The 21545-nt window shown below is 36.8% G+C and overlaps 1 protein-coding gene across 3 annotated transcripts in view; it reads right to left on the reverse strand.

Moving 5' to 3' along the window:
• The window catches only part of runx2b (RUNX family transcription factor 2b), a 69686-nt gene that overhangs the window by 5850 nt on the left and 42291 nt on the right, over positions 1 to 21545 (reverse strand). For 2 of the 3 annotated variants that reach the window (XM_051644761.1, XM_051644759.1), the window contains 2 exons: positions 5974 to 6147; positions 2755 to 2916 (listed from right to left, as the gene is read on the reverse strand). In XM_051644761.1, the coding sequence (XP_051500721.1) occupies positions 2755 to 2916; positions 5974 to 6147 (336 nt within the window). Of the gene's footprint in view, positions 1 to 2726; positions 2917 to 5973; positions 6148 to 21545 lie in introns of all 3 variants that reach the window. The other variant, XM_051644762.1, reaches the window with a different exon arrangement.

Here is a 21545-nt window from a genome sequence, read left to right on the forward strand (position 1 = left end):
AGAGATATTAATGCATTTTTTTAAAAAAAATATATCAGTGTATGTTTTCATTTGAAATCTCTGCTTTCAGTTTTCTAATGTCACTGTTTTGTAATGTATGTGGTAAAGCAGAGCATTTTCTAAATGCTTAGTTTTCTGTGGAGGAAAATGCTGTTCTAGTGTGGATGAGAGGTGTAAATGTAGCGATATTAATATGCTTTCATACATAAACGTGTCAGTGTATGTTTTTGTTTTTAAAAAACTCAATTCTAACAACATCGATTTCCAATGAATGCAGTAATTGAAAGCATTTTCAAAACGCTCAGTTTTCGGTAAAAGAAAACACCGTTGTGTGGATAGTGTGTATAGGAAGTGTTAAGGTAGCGATATTAATGCATTTTCAAACGTAAACGTACAGGTGTACGTTTTCAGTTTACAGACGTCATCGCTTTCCAAAGTAAACAATCATGGAGAACATTTTCGAAATGGTCCCTTTCCGGGGGAGGAAAACGCTAGTGTGAATGGGAGGTGAAAACTTAGCGATATTAATGCGTTTTCAAATTTAAATGTATCAGTGCACGTTTACATTTGAAAACTCTGTTTTCAGTTTTCTAACATCATCGTTTTCTAATGTATGTGGTAATGGTGTGCCTTTTCTAAACGCTCTGTTTTCGGTGGAGAAAGACACCATTCTAGAGTGGATGGGAGTAAACCTAGCGATACTAATGTGTTTTCAAACATTAGCGTATCAGTGTACATTTTTGTTTTAAAAACTAAATGTTCAGTTTCCTAACGTCATCGTTTTCCAAAGTATGCATTAATGGAGAATGTGTTTTTTTTTTTTTTAAAAAGTAAATGTATAAGTGTACGTTTTCATTTGAAAACTCTGTTTTCAGTTTATTAACATCATCGTTTTCCAAAACATACAATAATGGAGAGTGTTTTCGAAACTATCTGTTTCCGGTGGAGGAAAACGCTAGTGTGGATGAGAGGTGTAAACATAGCTTTATTTATGCATTTTCAAACTAAAGTGTATTATTGGACGTTGCCTCAAAATGATAAAATGCTGAAGCTGAGCCTTTAAAACTACCTTCATTTGACAGGCATGTTTAAAAAAAATCTACACCAAAACTCTCTACACAAGAACTTGAATGCAAACACTATTAGCTATGGAAACTCAATTTAATGCATCATTACTAGACCCAGATGGAATCTGCTGATTTTTATGTATTTTCAGCTCTGATTTTGGGGGGAAACTGAGTCATCTATGGTAAAATATGTTAAATAAAGCTGAGAGTACTACACTCTTATTGGTCGCTGAGAGCATAATCAAATTAGCCAAATTTTTTAACAAATAAAAACGTACGGAACAGCAACCGTTTGAAAAGAATCTTGCTGATAGTTAGTTGAAGTCAACATGTTTACTGTTGATGAATAATGACATATGTGGTCAAATGGCAAACATCTCTCCAAATATCAGTTGTAGCACTGCGTCTAAAAAAACATTGCACTTCTGCTCGAAATGCTAAAAAACAGGTCACAACAGGGCAGGTTTACATAGAGAAACAAGAAAAAAATCAATGTGAACGACCCCAATACTCTTGGAATATATACATAGTTCATTAATCTGTAATATACAACAACAATGTTTATTTTCACTGTTACTCTTTCTGTGTCCTTACCTCACATCAAACCTGTTATTAACAAAAGCTCAAAGTGTGCCAGCATCACACGAAAGGATGATATACCCAAATTAATTAAACATGACACGGTGGGTGGCAGGCATCCAAAACCTGCCAACCAGCACTCAGATGAGGGAGATTCTTGTTTAATCACTTTAAGTCTCTCGAGGTTCTCAAGAATGGATGAGGGTGTAGTATCCCGGTAAATGAGAGAAAACACTTACCTGGAACCGAATCAAACAGGTGCTTGCAAATGGAAACACGTCTGTCTACATTTATTCTTTACAGGGTATGTTTGTGGGTGTGTGCAGGGCACATAAGGACATATTAGCTTATGGGCTGCAACTCGGGCACCAAGAGGCCGTCGGCTCCCAGAAGTTCTTTTGGAAACATATCGCTATAAAGCGGCTTTATTTGCCTGCCACTGGCCTGTTATTATGTCTTGGTCTGTTATTAACAATATACTGCACAGGATCAAAGGCATGGAAAGAGGAGAAAAGGAAATTATCTTTTTTTCTTTCCCACCGAGTTTTAAAAATACGCTCTTGGCGTAGTCTACAGCACTATTAACCAATCAAAACCGAGCAAATGTGAGATTGTGTTTCTAACGAATTATGACATGAAGTTTTAAGGCTATGATTTGTTTAATATAATTGACAAACCATTACAGAAACATGATCATTTCAGAAAATACTAGGTTAACCACCCCCAAAATGAAGCCCTACTTTACTATTTTTTTTAGGTTCATGTATGTTTCTGATTAATCCACTGATAAAAGTTGATAACTACACTAGTCAAAAGTTTGGACACACTTGACTGAATTTATGTGCAAAATAGTATCAATTTAGAATGAGTAGATGTGTACAAACTTTTACCTAGCAATTTATATAACTATAAATCCAAAACATTTAGCATAAAATTCACATTTCTAACAAAAAGTGCATTACAAACATATCATGCATTTGAGCTGCAAACCCCCACCCTTAAATATGTGCAAATCATAATCAAACACGTGCCCACCCCCATGCCCACTGCAGTGTCGAACGCGAGGGGTAGGGGGCGCACCTGCTGGAGTTCTGAGGCTGGAGGTTACCTGGGAGGCGTCTGGGCACATCGCTGATGGAGGGCAGGCCTGTGGCTCGGCTGGAGGAGAGTGGGGTGGTGGAGTGCACAGACGGGGAGGCCATGGGACTCAGATATGACGGGTATGTCTGGTCATATGACCACTGTGGGGAAGACTGAGCCTGACGTGGATCTAAAGGTACAAATAGAGAGAAGGTTATATTAGAGAAAGAAACCACAAGAGGCTGTACATCAAAGTACTTTTCTCATGGCTAATGGGTGTCAAAGAACAAAAGTAGATAATTGCTTTTATAAAAGAAATGAGATTTTTAGTGGTGCATGCCTGTGCAAAGCCATCTAGATGCTAGGGTGTTGTTGGTGGTTGCCAGGGTGCTGCTAAGGTGTTTTGAGAGGTTTTTAGTGTGTTGCTTTGTTTTCAATATAGCGTTCTGGGTGGCTGCCATGGTTTTGCTAGGTGGTTACTGGGGTGTTGCTTAGGTGTTCTTAGTGTTTTTAAGTGCACTGCTATGTGATCTGTAGAGTGTTCTGGCTGGTTGCAAGGGTTTTGGTAGGTGGTTGCTGGGGTGATGCTTAGGCGTTCTAAGTGGTTTTTAATGTGTGCTATGTGGTCTCTAGAGTGTTCTGGCTGGTTGCTAGGGTGTTGCTAGGTGGTTGCTGGGGCTTTGCTAAGGTGTTCTGAGTGGTTTTTATGGCAACGTGGTTTCTCGAGTGTTCTGGGTGGTTGCTGTGACATTGCTACTGTAGGTAGTTGCTAGGGTGTTCTGAGTGGTTACTAGGGGTTTCTGGGGTATTGCTAAGGTTTCTTTGTGGTTTTTAGTGCAACATAGACACTTGAGTGTTTTGGGCAGTTGCTGCGACATTGCTAGGAAGTTGCAGGGTAGGGTGTTCTGGGTGGCTGCTGCAACATTGCTACTGTAGGTAGTTGCTAGGGTGCTGGGGTATTGTTAATGTGTTTTAAATGTGTTTTAGTGTATTGCTATGTGGTCTCTAGAGTGTTCTGGGTGGTTGCTGTGACATTGGTACTGTAGGTAGTTGGTAAATTGTTCTGGGTGGTTGCTATGGTGTTAATAGGTGGTTGCTGGGATGTTGCTAAGGTGTTCTGAGTGGTTTTTAGTTTATTGCTATCTATCTATCTATCTATCTATCTATCTATCTGTCTGTCTGTCTGTCTGTTTATCACTCTTTCTGTATTTTCCATCCATCCATCCATTCATCTCTGTCTGTCTATTTATCTAATTTAATATAAAGGTAATATGTGATTAGCAAATACAATAGGTGCACTTTTATAGGCAAAGCATTTAAATGAATGCATTCAGAGATCAAATATTTAAGGTTACATATTTCATGGCTCATAATTCAAGCTAATGTCACACCAAGAATCAGTTTAAAAAGCAGGTAAATAATTGCAAAAGTCAACAAGATTAATTCTCAGATTCAGTCATTTGGCTGACACACACAGAGTTCGGCGCAGTACAGAAACAATACCCTATGCTCCGGACATGCGCTCTCAGAGCAGTAATTAAGGACAAGTGATATCCTGTTCTCGCACTGTGACAGAGCGCGCTGCCCTAGGCTGTCTTCACTCTGTTTCCACTTGTCCATCATGTCGCAGTGTGTGATTTCAGTGTAGATAAACCACTTTGTGCTGAGACGAATAGACACTAACTTTCAAAGTGCCGGGCAAAATATATACTGAAATGCTTGGGTAGATGTGTAAATATAATCGCTGTAAATGATAACTTCACTAAAGGACTTGACTTTCAAGTGGTTTTGCATGCAGATGATACCAACAAAACTGGGACATAAATAACACTGCAATGATTATTTGTATAACAGATCTTTAAAACTAAAGTGAGCAAATTTTTCAATGTTAAAATACGTTCTCCTATTCTAGCTTAATGGAGTATCATCTATAAGTGAGCCATTTGTAGGTTGATTCCCCTGAAAGGTGTAAACAGTGTGTCTCTGTGACACACTAAAATAGCAACATTGGCTAGTGGCATTAGCAACAGAGCACAGGGTTGGGGAGTAACGGAATACATGTAACGGGATTACATATTTAAAATACAAAATATAAGTAACTGTATTGCACCACAGTTACAATTTAAATAATTGGTAATTAGAATACAGTTACATTCAAAAAGTATTTTGATTACTGAAGAGATTACTTTGCATTTTATAGTCATTTGTTTCATTTAATATTTAGTCCTTTCAGATGGAAAACATTTACACATATAAATGATGCGATCCAAAGTGCATTTGAACAGCGGTGAAACACTTTCTTATGATGTGTTACATTCGTACAAGCAGAGAGAGAAGTAAGTTTGAAGTAAGTTTGGAGCAGAAGAAATAGAAATAAACCTTGTGTAAATTGTCATTATGCTAAGCTAAAATGCTATTTCTAGCCATTTTACAAGCAAATGTTACAAGGTCGATCATATTTTTTTATCAAGAAAATTCACATTGGATCATAATTTCTTTTTTTTCTAGTAAGACCTTTGATATTAGGGCATAAATTGTATTCTTGATAATAATTTTTATATTGTTTTCCAGTAAAAATATCTAAAAATCCTTAAAACAAGATCAGTTTGATTGATGTTATTTTAGAAACAACACTGCATAAGATATTTAGGTTTTTCAGAGAATGTATTTTTAACATGTGTATTTTGTCTTACTGTACTGGCAGATTTTTTATTGTCAAAACAAGTGAAAAAATCAACCAGTGCTGAAGAAGTAATCCAAAGTATTTAGAATACGTTACTGACCTTGAGTAATCTAACTGTATACATTACAAATGACATTTTACAGCATGTATTCTGTAATCTGTAGTGGAATACATTTCAAAAGTAACCCTCCCAACCCTACTTAGCAAGACTGGCTCAACCAATGGCGTGAGTTAGTTTGGGGCGGGACTTTCGAGTTTGCTGGCATTGGATTTGCGAAACAAGTTTTTTATGGGTGGGGTATGTGGTTGAAGTTAGCAATATGGCGGAAGCAAGCAAAACAGCTGAAATCCCTTACCTTTAATATGAGATCATAAAATCGGCATGCACAATAATTGCACAAGAATTAAATTAGAATGTTGCTCATAATAGTTTTACACATTGTAGGACACAGCTAAAACTGCCTGATATTGTAAGTTGGTATATAACCTCAATTCTCGAATAAAAGCTTACAGAAAAACACACTCAATAGTTATCGTTAGATGCAGCGGTGCTCTACCTCATACCTGTTATCTGTGTTTGCCCTTGGTGCGTGAAGGAGTTTGGGCTGTTAAGAGAAGGCCGCTGTGTTTGCGTTGGCACGGTAACCCTCATGGTGGTCTGCCGGATACGTTCTAGTTCGCTGAGCCGGTCGGAGAAGAGTCCGGCTTTCGGTGAGTCGTCCAACTTCGGCCTGTGCCCTGCAATAAAGAGACTACCATAAATAAAGCTGACAACTAACCTGATGTCACTGAGAAACACCAACATCACTTTGACTTCTATCACATGGGCTGCATAATTACATACTAATCTTTATTCAGATAAATTATATTGCATGAGAGCAATAATGAGTTATCATTTGAGACCTCTCAGTCCAATAAATCAATTGTCTAAATGTTTGTTTTTGGGTCCTTTCCTCAAGTTCTTCAAATGGTATACTGGTACAAAATAAATACTATCTATGGCATACAAACTGTAAATAAATCTAAATAAATAAATAAAAATTCTGGAGAAAAAATAATTAAAATTTTTTGTAAACAGCATGGTTGATAGAAATATATTTTCCAAATATTTTCTTAAAACTTATACAAAATATACTAAGGGGGCAAGAAAATATATTTCCAATATAAAAATAAATGTTATACTGTATATAAATGCAAATCTATGTGGACTAGAATTATTTTTACAAATATTTTTTAAATAAATTTAGTTTTTAAAATTTACAACAACAACAACAAAATGGCAAAAATATATATACATATAAATATAATTTTTGTTTGGGTGTTTGTGCAATTATCTGATTTGCATGAGGCCTTTAGTGTGTGCTTAAACAATGCAAACAGCATGTGCGAATAAACAACACTATCAGTGTGCACAAATTATTCTTTGCGAATTTCCCTCCCTAAATGTCTTGCTCAAAAGCACAAATCGTGGATCGCCCTTTGCACGCCTAGAACAGCCAACTTTTCACTTACCCACCAGGCTAAATCAAGTCTATGTATATGTATGGAATAGGTTTGACTATGAGACAGGTGTTCCATTTCCCTTCATAAAAGCTTTCATTATGCCCTGTGGCATTTAAATCTTTCAACCCACAATCTACCGTGACTTTGGCATACGAAATCAAACCACATCTAATTTCATTTCCACCAAAAAAGCTTCATATATTACGTTTTCTGTGTCCCACAAATATGATCTATTAATCGGTCCCATCAGGATGGGGGTTTGGTTTTGAAAATTACACAACCAGTCAAAAGTTTGGACACACCAACTCATTCTTTATTATTACTATTTTCCACATTTTAGAATAATAGTATAGTCATCAAAACTATAAAATAACACAAATTGAAGTGTAGGAATTATGAAGTGACCAAAAAATGTTAACAAATCACAACTATCTTACATTCATCAAAGTAGCCACCCTTTTCCTAGATTAGCATAAATTCAGTCAAATACAAGCTTTTAACTGGTTGTGTTAGAGCCATTCTTAGCACAAGTTGGCATTCACATTGAACATTTAGCATTTCCATACAAAACAAAACTTATATACTACAAGACCACATGCACTTCCCCTCCGTGGGATGTCTTGACAGTGGCCAGCACCTTTCTGGAAAGCTATAACAAGAGCGTTTAAGAGTCTATAGCCTCAAGTCTATTCTCGGCAAATTAGAAGAGGGATAAGACAGCGGAGTGGCCCGATACACAACTAGCCCCTTTTTCCACATTAAAATGGTCCTGTGTCTCCCTCAGCCTGCACCAGTTTTCCTGAGCAGGCAGTAAAGTAAATATCAAACAGGAGAAAGAGTAAAACTCCTGCTGGAATTGGCAGCGATCCAGTTGGCACTGACAGAATGAGCTACCTCTGGATCTCAACTAACCGGACTGTGCTTAAAACAAAGAGAGGCAGCGTACCCACTCCAAAAAAAGGGAAGAGATTTTTAATGATCAAATTGTTTTAAAGAGGTTATATCCGTGCAATGCAGTCAAAGTTTGGACATGTAAACTCATTACTTATTATGGCATGTAAATAATAGTCTTATTATTATTTTCGAAAAATACTAAAGTCAGGAAACCATAGTATCAGAATTATGTCTTGTATTAAACGGTCTTATACTTTCTCATTCATTTTCCAATGTATGGGTGATTCTCATAAAACCTGTCAAGAAAATGTCCCCTATTTTAAAATCAAAAGAAAGAAATAAGAAATCACATTTTGCATATAGAAAAATAAGCCTATTTTAGGGCCATTAAGATTTTTCACATTGTAAGATTATTTTCATGAAAGTTGCGCACATTCTACCCTCCATTTCTCATTACCGCAATGTGAAAAAAAGATGGTCATTATGATATTCTTATCTTGCCTTTCATTTTTACTGATTTTAATATTATAATAATAATAATAATAATAATAATAATAATAAAAATCATTGTAAAACAACAACTGTTTTAAAAGCAAAAAGTCCAAAAAGACATGTTGAAGAAAAGAGAATATGGGGTCAAATGAACTTAAGTGTCCCAAAAATAATGACACAATTCACAATCTTAATGGTCCTAAATGTAGGCCTAATTTTCTTTATGCAAAAATGTAAGACAGACAGACAGACAGACAGACAGATAGATAGATAGATAGATAGGTTTATATGCAGGCACAATTTATATTTGTCTACAACACTAATTTCAAGCATTTAAGCATAAGCCTTCAGATCAAATTTTTTTTTTTTTTTTTTAAAGATGACTAACATAAATTCATTCAAGTGTGTCTTTTGATTGAAAGTGGATGTCGAGAATATAAACATAGAACCCGTTTTTGAATAGCATGCATATCTTCTGTAGAAGCATGGAAAAAATATATGTAGATAAAATAATAAAGTATTTCATTACAATGAAAACATTGTAGCCAATGGAAAGATCATTAGCTTGACTATAAGTCTAACCTCATGACATGTTGTATTACACTCTTCCTTTGAACACACAAGTGAGGCAACAGGCAATAGGACACATGTATAAGCTAAAAGCTATCGTAACTCAACCTCCTAGGAAGGCAGCACTTAAGCAAACTATACCTTTTCACACAACGGCAGTTTTTCTAGCTATAACTTTTTGTGATAAACTGTATCCAGACAGTGATACTGACATAAATTCCGGTGAGGAAGCAAAATGGATAAAGATGTGCTTTGTGCAGGATTATTTCATAGAGATTTATATAAAACATGATGTTTTGTGCTTGGAGAGACAGTGGATTCTGAGCACCAGTAAATTAAAAGCATAGTTCAAACAAAAATTAAAATTCTGTGGAACACAATAGGAGATGTTAGTCAGTATGACAGTCTCAGTCACCATTCATTTTCATTGCATCTCCTTTTCTGTTCCATGGAATAAAGAAAGTCAAACGGGTTTACAACAACATGTGGGTGTGCCGTCTGAGGTTGAGACTCTAGAAAATACTAGAGGTGAATTTGCCAAATAAAGGGAATTTCAAAAAGATTTGTTATGTTAAGTGGCTCGTCTATGATTCTGAAAAGTCTAATGTCCGTGGTGGATAATCTTTGTTTAGAATATGTATCTGGTTACATTTGCTCTCCCAAGAAGAATATCTTGGGGCAGGTTGAAGCAGCCAAGTGGTTAACAATGTGGGCTGCTAACACAAAGGTGTAAGTTCAGTCCCAAAGGTGTGGATCAAATACAAACCCAGAAACGAGTGTTACTGAGATCACAATTTTGCTGAAGCACCTTTGAACTGTTGAGCAAAGCACAAAAGCCAAGGTTGCTTCTGTGAGACTGTTCTTGGAAGTACTACTGTTTTCTTTGGATGAAGGACTTGCAATAAAATGGTGAATAATAAAACATGTAATGGGTCTCTCCCTCACAATTATTTGATGCTTCTGTATCAATTATGATAACACAGTTTTCTGCTGTTTTTTTCTGAGAAAAACTGTTGGTTGGAGCTGTGGCCTAATGGTTTTCACACATATTCTGACATGTTGTGGTGCTCTTACGGTCGACACGAGTTTAAAGGGATAGTTCACCCAAAAATGAAGATTCTCTCATCAATTACTCACCCTCATGCCATCACAGATACATCACTAGCTTTCTTCTGCAGAACACAAAAGAAGATTTTTAGAAGAATATCTCAGCTGTGTAGGTCCATACAATGTAAGTGAATGGTGATCAGGCTTTTGAATCTCAAATAAGCAGATAAAGTCAGCATAAAAGTAATCCATAAGACTCCATTGGTTTAATCAAAGTCTTAAAACAAAGTTTAAACAGTGGTCTCCTTGGCGATCATGATTTCAAGCTCGATTACACCTCTTATAGCCCCATCTAGCGCTCTGCGCATGTGTCAAACACTAGGAAGTGTAATCGAGTTTGAAATTATGATCGTGCCTAGACACTGCAATGGCAAGATGTAGAGTGAAAAAGGATTTTTATAATTTGGTCTGTTCTCACCCAAAACCAACTGGAAGACTTTGATTAAACTACTGGAGTCTTATGAATTACTTTTATGCTGCCTTCATCTCCTTTTTGGAGCTTCAAAGTTCTGGCCACCATTCACTTGCATTGTAAGGACCTAAAGAGTTGAGGTATTCTTCTAAAAATCTTCGTTTGTGTTCTGCAGAAGAAAGAAAGTATACATCTGGGATGGCATGATGGTGAGTAAATGAGAGAAATTTCAGTCTGGCTTGTGACATTTCTCAGTTCTGTCCCCTACACTGTAAATTCAAATGGAAAAACCCAAAACTCTTTTGATGCACATATTAAATATCTTCAGCTTGACACCTTGACTATATACAAACAGCAGCAAAATAAAGCTGTTAGTCCTATTTAGTCCATATTTAGAGTGCTAAATATGGTTATGTTCACTCATAGTTTGGTTATAAACGAGACTGACAACAGCATTCTTACCAAATTAATTTCTTTAATGGAATAGTTAATTACTTACATTATTATACAGAGCCCAAATCAAATAGTAGTTTTTGATCATCTGTTGTGCGAAAACCGTAATTCCATTCAGTTACAAAAGTCATGGTAACCCCAGTCAGAACAGTACGAAGCTCTATGCTTAGCTGGGTTGATGTAGCTTGAAAGGTTTAGGAGGATCTCTATAGAATAAAAACTCTATAGAATAAGAGTATGTATGCTTTGTCATGCTTTTTAAAAAAAAATTGAAAAATCCCATAGACTTGAATTGACAAAATGTTCAAAAGGCCAAGACTATTCAAACTTTGTCAAAAAATGCATAAATTCAAATGCGAACAAACCCACACAAGGATTTTAATCTACGTTGCTTTGCTTTCCTTTCTTCCTTCCTTTCTTTCTTTCTTCCTTTCTTCCTCATATCTATCTATCTATCTACAAAGTTATCTGGAATATGTTGCACAAGTCACATGGACTACCTTCGGGAGCTATTTTAATCTTTAAAGTGAGTCACTATCAACTGCTATTGTATGGAAATCAGAGATCGCAAAATTCTTTTATCTACTAAAGAAAGTCATATGGGCTGGAAATGACATGAGAGAGAGTAAATAATGACAGAACTTTCATTTTTTTAATAAGCTATAACTGTGAAGGCATGAGGGACATCATCTATGAGGAGAGGTATTTAAGAGGGCCAGGAAAACAGATGATATCACTGCTGGAGGGAAAGTCCCCAAAATTCCTATCATCCCCAAGCCAGCAGAGTGAGATTTTCGATAGCTAGCACTTCCCTGTCCAATCACAAAGCGGAAGTGTGAACACATTCTTTCCAGATGTTTTAAATGGCCTGGTGGGATGTGGCGCAGTCTCCAGCTGACGAGATCTTATCTCAGGTTGAGAAGATCAGAGTGTGTATAACTAGAATGGGGGTAGTTCCTGTTTTCAGGTTTCCTTTGATGACAAGGGATTCTGTGTAGCCAGATTAATTGATCCTAGATCAATAATAAAATAAAATAAGTGTTAAAGAAATGATCTGAGATTTCTTGGACTATTCATAGATCAGTGTGGGGGTCTGTTTGGACAGGCAAGTCTAAGCAAACACTGATGATCCGATCCCAGGAATTAGGAAAGCAGCTTCAGATGGATGATTAATGGACACAGGAACTGATTAATTGAAGACACAGTCAGTGTGCGGATTAAACATTTTTTAAATAATTTTTTGAAAGAATTTCAATAAAATAAACACGTTTTCAACACTCTGTTGTTAACCACTCACAACACCTTAGCAACTACATAGTATTGCTCTAAGAACAACTTATAACATCTTAGGAAATGTATACAGCAGTAACACCCTGGCAACCACCTAAAACACCCTAGCACCCACATAATGCACTTAAAACCACTCAGAACACCTTAGCAAATGTATACACTTGTAACAATTTGGCATCCAGCTAAAACACCCTAGCAAACCCATAGTAAAGCACTAAATACACTCAGAACATCTTAGTAAATGTCTACAGTAGCAACACCCTGGCAACCACCCACAACACCCAAGGAATTGCATAGTAATGCACTTAAAACCACTCAGAACACTTTAGCAATTGTATAACAACACCCCATCAACTGCATAATAATGCACTAAAAAACATTTATAAAACCTTAGAAAATGTTTACAGTACCAACACCCAGGAAACCACCCACAACACCCTAGCAACTGCATAGTAATGCACTTAAAACCACTCAGAACGTCTTAGCAATTGAAGTCACCTTATGCGCCAGAGAAATTAGCGCGCAGACATTTTGAAAATGTTGTCTTTGAACTTCCGGTCTAGCAGTTGCTTTATAGAAATCTATGGTGCTTGTGTCAAAGTGTAATTAACTATCAAAGTGGATTTACAAGTTATAGAGTTGCCAAAAGTCATCAGGGGATGTCATAGCAAATGAAAGCAGAGTGGGAGATTTTAAAACAAGAGTACTTCATTCATAAATACAAAAGATCCTGCCTTTACGCTGTGGACATACTGATATGCCTCTGTGCTCATGAAACTCCAAAAGACAACACGAAACCATTAAAAATATCTCTGCATGACACCTCAAACCACGTTCTCAAGTCATACAACCATTGCGTTATAGTTAAGGTGAGCAGATTTTTTAAGTGTTAAACCGTGACGGGGGAAGGGGTGCTACTATATTTATACACACACACAAAGACACACTTATACATTTGAAAGTGTATGTTTTATTTTATATTCCGTTTACAACCATTTTAAACACACTTAAGCCTTGTAAAAATGTGGGGTGACAAATTAATTTTAAAAAGTACAAAAGTAATTCCTTTAATGTTATGAATGCATGTGTAATAATACGAGCTGTCACTCTTGTATGTCAACTACACATTTTATTAACAAATTATTAACAAGTTGATACCTAAAATATGTATTAAAATTACACATATAACAATAAAACGCTTGTATCATTAAAAAATTCAGTGTGTCATAGCTTTCCTAACGTGATCTAATGTGATCTAATTCCGACACTCATGGAGGTCCAATTTACCTCCAAAAAACCAACATTTACAGGGACAGAAATATCACCTCATGAGCATTTTCACATAATAAAGGGGTGGTGTAGACTCACACCATCAGCTCTTGGGGAAAAATACTTTCTGTGCTCCCACACGTAATCCACTTTAATCGAATTTTCTCTGTAGCTTCAATACAAACAGGAAGTTAGATGAGAAAATGCGGAAGAGCAGAGCGCGGAAAAGGGGCGGGGCTGAATAAGGTGAATAACAACACCCTAGTGACTGCATATTAATGCACTAAAAACATTTATAACAAATTAGAAAATGTATAAAGTAGCAACTCCCAGGAAACCACCCACAACACCCTAGCAACTGAATAATAATGAACTTCAGTGGCCAACTAATAATGACCACTCAGAACACCTTAGAAAATTTATACACTAGTAACACACTGGCAACCACCCCAAAACACCCTAGCAACTGTATGCACTAAAACCCACTCAGAACACATTATCAACAGTATAACAACACCCAGAAAACCACCTACAACACCCCAGACACAGCATAGTAACACATTTAAAAACATTTAGAACACCTCAGCAACTGTATACAGTAGCAACACCCTGACAACCACCCACAACACCTTAGCAACTATAAAAATGCACTAAAAACACACAAAACACCTTAGCAACTGTACAAAGTATCAACACTCTGGCAACCACCTACAACACCCTAACCCAGGCAAACACCAATCACATTTTCTCCAGCAAATGTAAACAATCTAGTTATTGTGTACAAACATCTAAAAAACATCTTGAAAAGAGCAAATTACTATACATTCTTAATCATACACAGTTCGGAAACATCTGCAGAATGTCAATTTAACATCTGACAGGGAGTGTTTTAGAGACATAATACAGATCAAGTTTTCATCTATCAGATAAAACCGCACACATTGAAAAGACATCCGGGCGACGCACGTGTGCTATCAGGGTCAAGCCGGAAATTATGGAAATTCATCACACCCGTCATCAACAGGGTTTTTGAGAAAGACATAGGAAGAAGGAAAGTTAGAATAAACTGGCAAAAAAGTTTAAAAGAGAGAGAGAGGAAGAAAAGAGAAAAGGCCAGGCTGTTGTGGAGTGCTGTCAGATGCCTGTGTGGTCTGTACATTTCAGCATTTAGGAGGCAAGCCAAACAGGGAAAGGGTACACACACACACGCAAACACACACAGACACACCAAGGGCCATCAGCCCTTTTCAAACCACAGGCACACGTCTTCATCACCTCCATGCGGATATGAAAGCAGTGTGACTCTGAACAGAGCGGTATCAGTATTTCTCAGCTTCTAATTATGTGGCACTTATGTACGCACCAACTATACAAACCAGACACAAACACACACACAATCCAAGCCCGCGACCTTGCGGTTGGCACCATAACATGCAGGCTCGCAGTGTTCTCTCTCTGCTCCAATTGGATCGAGACTACTGCTCTGTTTTTTTGGACTTCTTCTCTCTTGTTTGGGTTGGTTTTATGTGAGCAGTTCCCATTGTAAACTTAACTTGCCCCAAAGTGACGCCTTCCCTAGGCAAAACCGACTTTTGTTTCATTCATTGTTAGGTTAAAAAACGTCTATCGATCTTGTGTGGTCTGCTTTGAAAGGAACACCGCACAAATCTGGCATTTTTTACTGTAATATCAGCCACTGTTATTGCAGGGACTAAATTATTAGCCCCTTTCAACTTGTTGATGTGTGAGATTGTCAAAACAGTGGGACTTGTGCATTGGATTTGGGATTTTAGCTTCAAGCAAATCCGCTCGGAAGGGGATTTTCAGCAGATTTACTTGCGGTCTTGGTGCCGTTTGACTGGTGTGATTGAGCTACAGAGACAAAAATGTATAGAGCATTTCCTAAAGGTGTTACAAAGAGTGACAGTCTAGCATGGAATCTATAATTATACAGGGCCCCCAGTGCAGGTTTGTTAGTTTAACCAACCCCACCCAAACCATTAGATCAAATGACGCTTAATGAGAGCTATTAGGAGTTAGTGTGTACACAAAGACTCAGACACACACACACACAAAGACATACTTGATGGAAACAGCAAACCACTTGGTATTTTAAAGCAGTCGTCTCCTGTTAGCATAGTGGAAATTGGACAGGCATATGATAAAACTCAAATATGTATTCACAAATTTTCCTGTAGCTCAACTGGTAGCGTATTGGTGTTAGAGACAAAAAGGTCAGGAGAATGATTCCCAGGGAACACACACATACTGACCAAATGTTTACCTGGAATGAACTGTAAGTTTGGTTAAAACATTTTTTTGCAAAATGATCCAATTTAGGATTTGCCGCTCTATATATTCATGTTTTATGTATGGTTAGCAAGGCAATAAGCTACAAGAAGCCATGTGTAACAATGATTTTACAACACTGTGCAGTGTGGCTTATTGCTTTTATAAAATGGCAGCAACAACATGCTACAAGACACCAATATTCAATAAACAGTCATATTTCATTTGTTTGCTTGCTACAGACTTGGTTTAGGGTTTTTTCAACATCCCTAAACCAAGATCAAATTTTCTGACTGTAACATCCTAGAGCTTTCAAGCTACATTTACCAAACTTCAGCCTGTTCTGACTGGGGTAGCCATATTCTAACTTTTGAACTAATAATGCTTAATGTGACACCGTCAGATACAAATAAAAAAAAAAACTCTGTCGTCTTTTGCCCTTGCTACAGTATATAGATCACCCGGGCCTTATTCTGATTTCCTTCATGAATTTGCTAATTTTTTATCAGATCATGTAGTTACTGCAGATAGAGCTTTAATTGTTGGTGACTTCAACATTCACATAGATAATGAAAATGACACATTGGGATTAGCATTTATCGATATTCTCAACTCTCTTGGAGTCAGACAAAATGTAACAGGACCAACTATAATCATACACTAGATTTAATTCTGTCATATGGAGTTGATGTTGATACTATAGAAAATCTTACGCAGAGCGATGACATCTCAGATCATTACCTTGTCTCTTGTATGCTGCGATCAGCTAATGTTCATGTAGAACTATTCTTTCGACCACTAATGATAGCTTCACTAATAATCTTCCAGATCTATCTCATACACTCAATAAGCCCCAAGACTAGAAGAACTTGATGAAATAACACAAAATATAAATACAGTCTTCTCTAGCACTCTTGATAGTGTCGCCACCCTTCGATTAAAGTACCATGGTACAATGATCACACTCATGCTCTCAAGAGAGCAGCTTGGAAAATGGAGCACAAGTGGAAGAATACAAAATTAAAGGTATTTTGCGGTGCATGGAAGGATAGCGTCTGTAGCTACAGACAGGCACTAAAAGCTGCCAGGTCAGCATATTTTAGCAAACTCATAGAAAATAACCACAACAATCCTAGGTGTTTATTCAGTACTGTGGCTAAATTGGTTAGGAATAAAGCCTCAACTGAACCAGATATTCCGTCGCAGCACAATAGTAATGACTTCATGAATTTCTTTACTGATAAAATTAAAATAATCAGAAATAAAATTGGAATTATGCAATCATCTGTCACAGTAACTCAGAAAACAGTGTCCCATAATTTTCCTCACGTGCAACTTCAATCCTTCGCTGTCATAGGTCATGAAGAGCTAACAAAACTTACTGAAACATCAAAAGCCACAACATGTATGTTAGATCCAATACCAACTAAGCTCTTAAAAGAGGTATTCCCTGTAATCTCAGAACCTCTTCTTAATATTATTAACTCCTCGCTATCCTTAGGACATGTCCCAAGAAACTTTAAAATGGCAGTTATCAAACCGCTTATTAAGAAGCCACAACTTGATCCTTATTTCAAATCTCCCATTTATGTCAAAAATACTAGAAAAGGTAGTGTCCTCCCAACTATGTTAATTTCTACAGAGAAATAGTATATATGAACAATTTCAGTCAGGATTTAGACCCCATCGCAGTACAGAGACTGCACTTATCAGAGTTACAAATGACTTGTTCTTATCATCTGATTGCATCTTATCATCTGATTTCACTTCTAGTGCTTTTAGATCTTAGTGCTGCCTTCGACATGATAGATCACAACATTCTCTTGAATAGGCTAGAGAATTATGTTGGCATTTGTGGACTTGCATTAGCATGGCTTAGGTCCTATTTAGCAGACCGCTACCACTTTGTCTATGTAAATGAGAAATTATCAAACCAAACAAAAGTTAAGTATGGAGTGCCACAGGGATCAGTTTTAGGGCCTCTGCTTTTCTCCTTGTATATGCTTCCCCTGGGAGATATTATCAGGAATCGTGGAATAAGTTTCCACTGTTATGCTGACGATACCCAACTTTATATTTCTACAAAACCTGACAAAATTTCACAATTCTCCAAATTAGCAGAGTTTATCAATGAATTCAAAGATTGGATGGCCAGAAATTTCCTTCTACTCAATTCTGACAAAACAGAGGTACTAATTATTGGACCAAAAACCTCTAAAAACAAGCCGCTAAAATATAATTTTACTCTCGATGGATGTACTGTTACATCGTCTTCAACAGCAAAGAACTTAGGTGTTATATTTGATAACAATCTGTCAAATATTAATTACCAAATGTTTGTAAAACAGCATTCTTCCACCTAAGAAATATTGCTAAATTACGACACATGCTCTTTGTTGCTAATGCCGAAAAACTAATTCATGCGTTCATGACCTCAAGACTAGATTATTGTAATGCATTACTGTGAGGATGTCCTGCAAGTTCAATAAATAAACTTCAATTGGTTCAAAATGCAGCAGCCAGAGTGCTGACTATAACCAAGAAATATGATCATATTAGCCCCATTTTATCGTCATTACATTGGCTAAATGTAATATTTCGTATTTATTAAAAAATTCTGTTAACTATGTACAAAGCTTTGAATGGTCTAGCTCCGCAGTACTTAAGTGACATTCTACCACACTATATTCCATCACGTTCATTACGATTGCAAAATTCTGGCCTGTTAATAGTTCCTAGAATATCAAAATCCACAAAAGGAGGTAGATCCTTTACATATTTGGCTCCTAAACTATGGAATAGTCTCCCTAACAATATTCGATATGCAGACACTCACTCAGTTTAAGTCTAGACTAAAGAATCATCTATTTAGCTAGGCATACACCTAATTTGTCATTCAACTCACAATTAGGCTGCTTTAGTTAGGTCTGGCGGAACCAGAAACCAGGAACATTGATCATTATCTATAACTCTGCAATAAATTGAATGGCATCTATGCTAATATTATTCTATTTGTATCCCTGTCTCACTCTCGGGACTCCTATTCTGAAGTCACCAGAACCGGCTGGATCCAGCTCCATTCCTGCTTTGTGTTGGACTCCACTGCTACGTGTCTCTGAGTGATGATGACTAAATGCAGCCGGTGCCAGCCAAACATCACTTCAGTCTATTATGATGGACTTCAGAGGATGAACTGATGCCAACTCCAACCACAAGACATGGGATACTTCATATGCCATTGCCTGAACCTTGGACTTACAATAGACCTCACCGAAATTATCGGCTGGTTGAACTGCGATGCATCTCACTGATCTCTGCTTGCATCACCTCGGTCTAATGATGGACTACACTCTTATAATGGAATACATAGACTATCAATTAACTGCCAACAAAACCCTTCATCAGCCAACTAACAAAGGACAATGCATCAATGTGAACTTCTGCAGTTAATCCAGGATGGACTTCAAAGACATTAGTCATTAATGTTACAGTTCTTACAAAATCTTTGTTTAAACACTGACCCTTAACACTTACTTAGTTTAATAATTTTAAACCATGACTTGCACTATACAAGATTAAGTAATACTGGCATTATATTCATAATGTTAGCCAGAGGTTAACTGGCCCCCACAGTGAGTCTGGTTTCTGCCAAGGTTATTTTTCTCCATTAACCATCATCTTATGGAGTTTTGTGTTCCTTGCCACAGTCGCCTTTGGCTTGCTCACTGGGGTTATAAATACAATTATGATTTAATTACTTATTTTTAAAAACAATTCACAATCGTATTTTATCAAACTACACAGTGATGACTCTAAGACTTTATAGATATTACATTTTCATTTTCTGTTAATGCATGACTTTCTGTAAAGCTGCTTTGAAACGATGTGTGTTGTGAAAGCCGCTATACAAATAAAAATGACTTGACTTACGGTTTTCCCATTGTGGACGATCAAAAATCCCCAAAATCAAGGGGCCAAGACTATTCAAACTCCAAGTTTCAAAACATTCAAATGCAAACAAACCCAAACAAGGCCTTTAGGGCCACGTTCAATTCAAAAACTCTGTTTTCAGTTTCTTAACGTCATCATTTTCCGAAATTATTGCGTTTTTAAATTAAAACGTATTAGTGTTTACTTGGCAATATTTGAAAAAGCATTTATTTTGCTACACTTATCCACACTAGAAAAACATTTTGCTCCACTGAAAACTGAGCGTTTTTTAAATTGCTCTCCATTACCGAATACTTCAGAAAATGATGACGAAACCAAGACAAACTTTTCTGACTGTAACTCATCCTAGAGCTGTCAAGCTACATCCACCAAAATTGGCACAGTCCTTCAGCCTGTTTTGACTCGAGTTGCTATGTCTTTTCTAACTGATCGGACTGATAACGTGGCGGACCATAAAGAACAAAAAACAAAATCAAAGAGCCAAGACTATTCAAACTCCAAGTGTCAAAACATTAAAATTTAAACAAACCCAAACAAGGCCTTTAGAGCCACGTTTAAGTTCAAAAACTCTGTTTTCAGTTTCATAACGTCATCATTTTCCAAAGTATGCAGTTAAGTTTTAGAAAGTCTCCATTTTCAGTGCCATTCCAGTGTGGATGAGAGCCGTAAACCTTTATGTGTTTTTAAACAAAACGTACAGTATTAGTGTGGACATGGCCATGTTTTCTTCCACCACCAAAAACTGAGCGTTTTCAAAAATGCTCTCCATTACCAAATACTTTTGAAAACGATGACTTTAGGAAATGGAGTTTTCAAACAAAAATGGATTAGTGTGTATGTGGCCTTAATCTGCTTTAATCTATCTACAGTATAACTTTCAGCCAAACTCAGTTTATCTTGACAAGCTTTCCATATCTAGTTATTAATAACTATCTGTGTAAACACTTCTTCCACCAAGTAATATAGTTATTTAGCTTAGATATAGGTAACTTGGCATGGCCTGCATATTAATATAGAATGGGCAGTCACAGGTATCCGTTTTATCGGTTATTGGTTATTGACAATTAATCTTAAATACTATAATTCAAAGCTCTCTGTGTTCGTATATAAATAAATAAAAATAAAATAAATAAATAAATATATATATATATATATATGAAAAAAAGAGAAGTTTGTCACTTAACGGAACAGTAGCCTATCAGCAACAAGTGACTTGTTCATAAGATGTGCACAATTTACTTTTTAAATATTCCTGCAATAACATTATAAACCCACAAAATCCCTCTCCATAATTCCATTCAAGTGTTGTGACAGTAGGCCTACCCGTTTATGATACAATATCAATAAAAAACAGGTGCATAGACTTGCTGAGGATTTCTGTCTGTGAGAGCAACCTACATGCCAGCCAATCAAGAAGCAAACTCATTAACTGAACTGAGGGACGTCTGTCACAGCAAAACACTCAACAATCTCGTTGTCTTGTGCACTTTCGTGCTTCTATTGATTCACAGCTCTGAGGTTCCTCTTCAGGCAGAATTCATATGGCACCCATCAAGATCTATTAAATACACAAACACTTTAATATACTTCCTGGAAATTAGAATGAGGCCAGTGTGGCAGACAAGAAAAAAACCTGACCCAAATTAACCACCCGTATGGGGCATAATGAGAGCAGGATATTTTGACTGAAATAATAATTATTTTATGTATGAAAACATGTTCTAGTTTTTTCTATGATTCTTAAAACTATTACATATTAGACAGAGGAGACACTCTATCAGGTGTTTGGCCTGCGGAAAACCTGTCGGCTCGTTCTGACAGTACACTGTAGGCATTGTCTGAAAGTGCACACTGGACCTCTTCACTAATTACCTGCTCATTAACACCAATTCAAGGTTTAATGAGG

This window comes from Myxocyprinus asiaticus, chromosome 19, assembly GCF_019703515.2.
Source record: "Myxocyprinus asiaticus isolate MX2 ecotype Aquarium Trade chromosome 19, UBuf_Myxa_2, whole genome shotgun sequence".
In the NCBI taxonomy this organism is placed as follows: Eukaryota; Metazoa; Chordata; class Actinopteri; order Cypriniformes; family Catostomidae; genus Myxocyprinus; species Myxocyprinus asiaticus.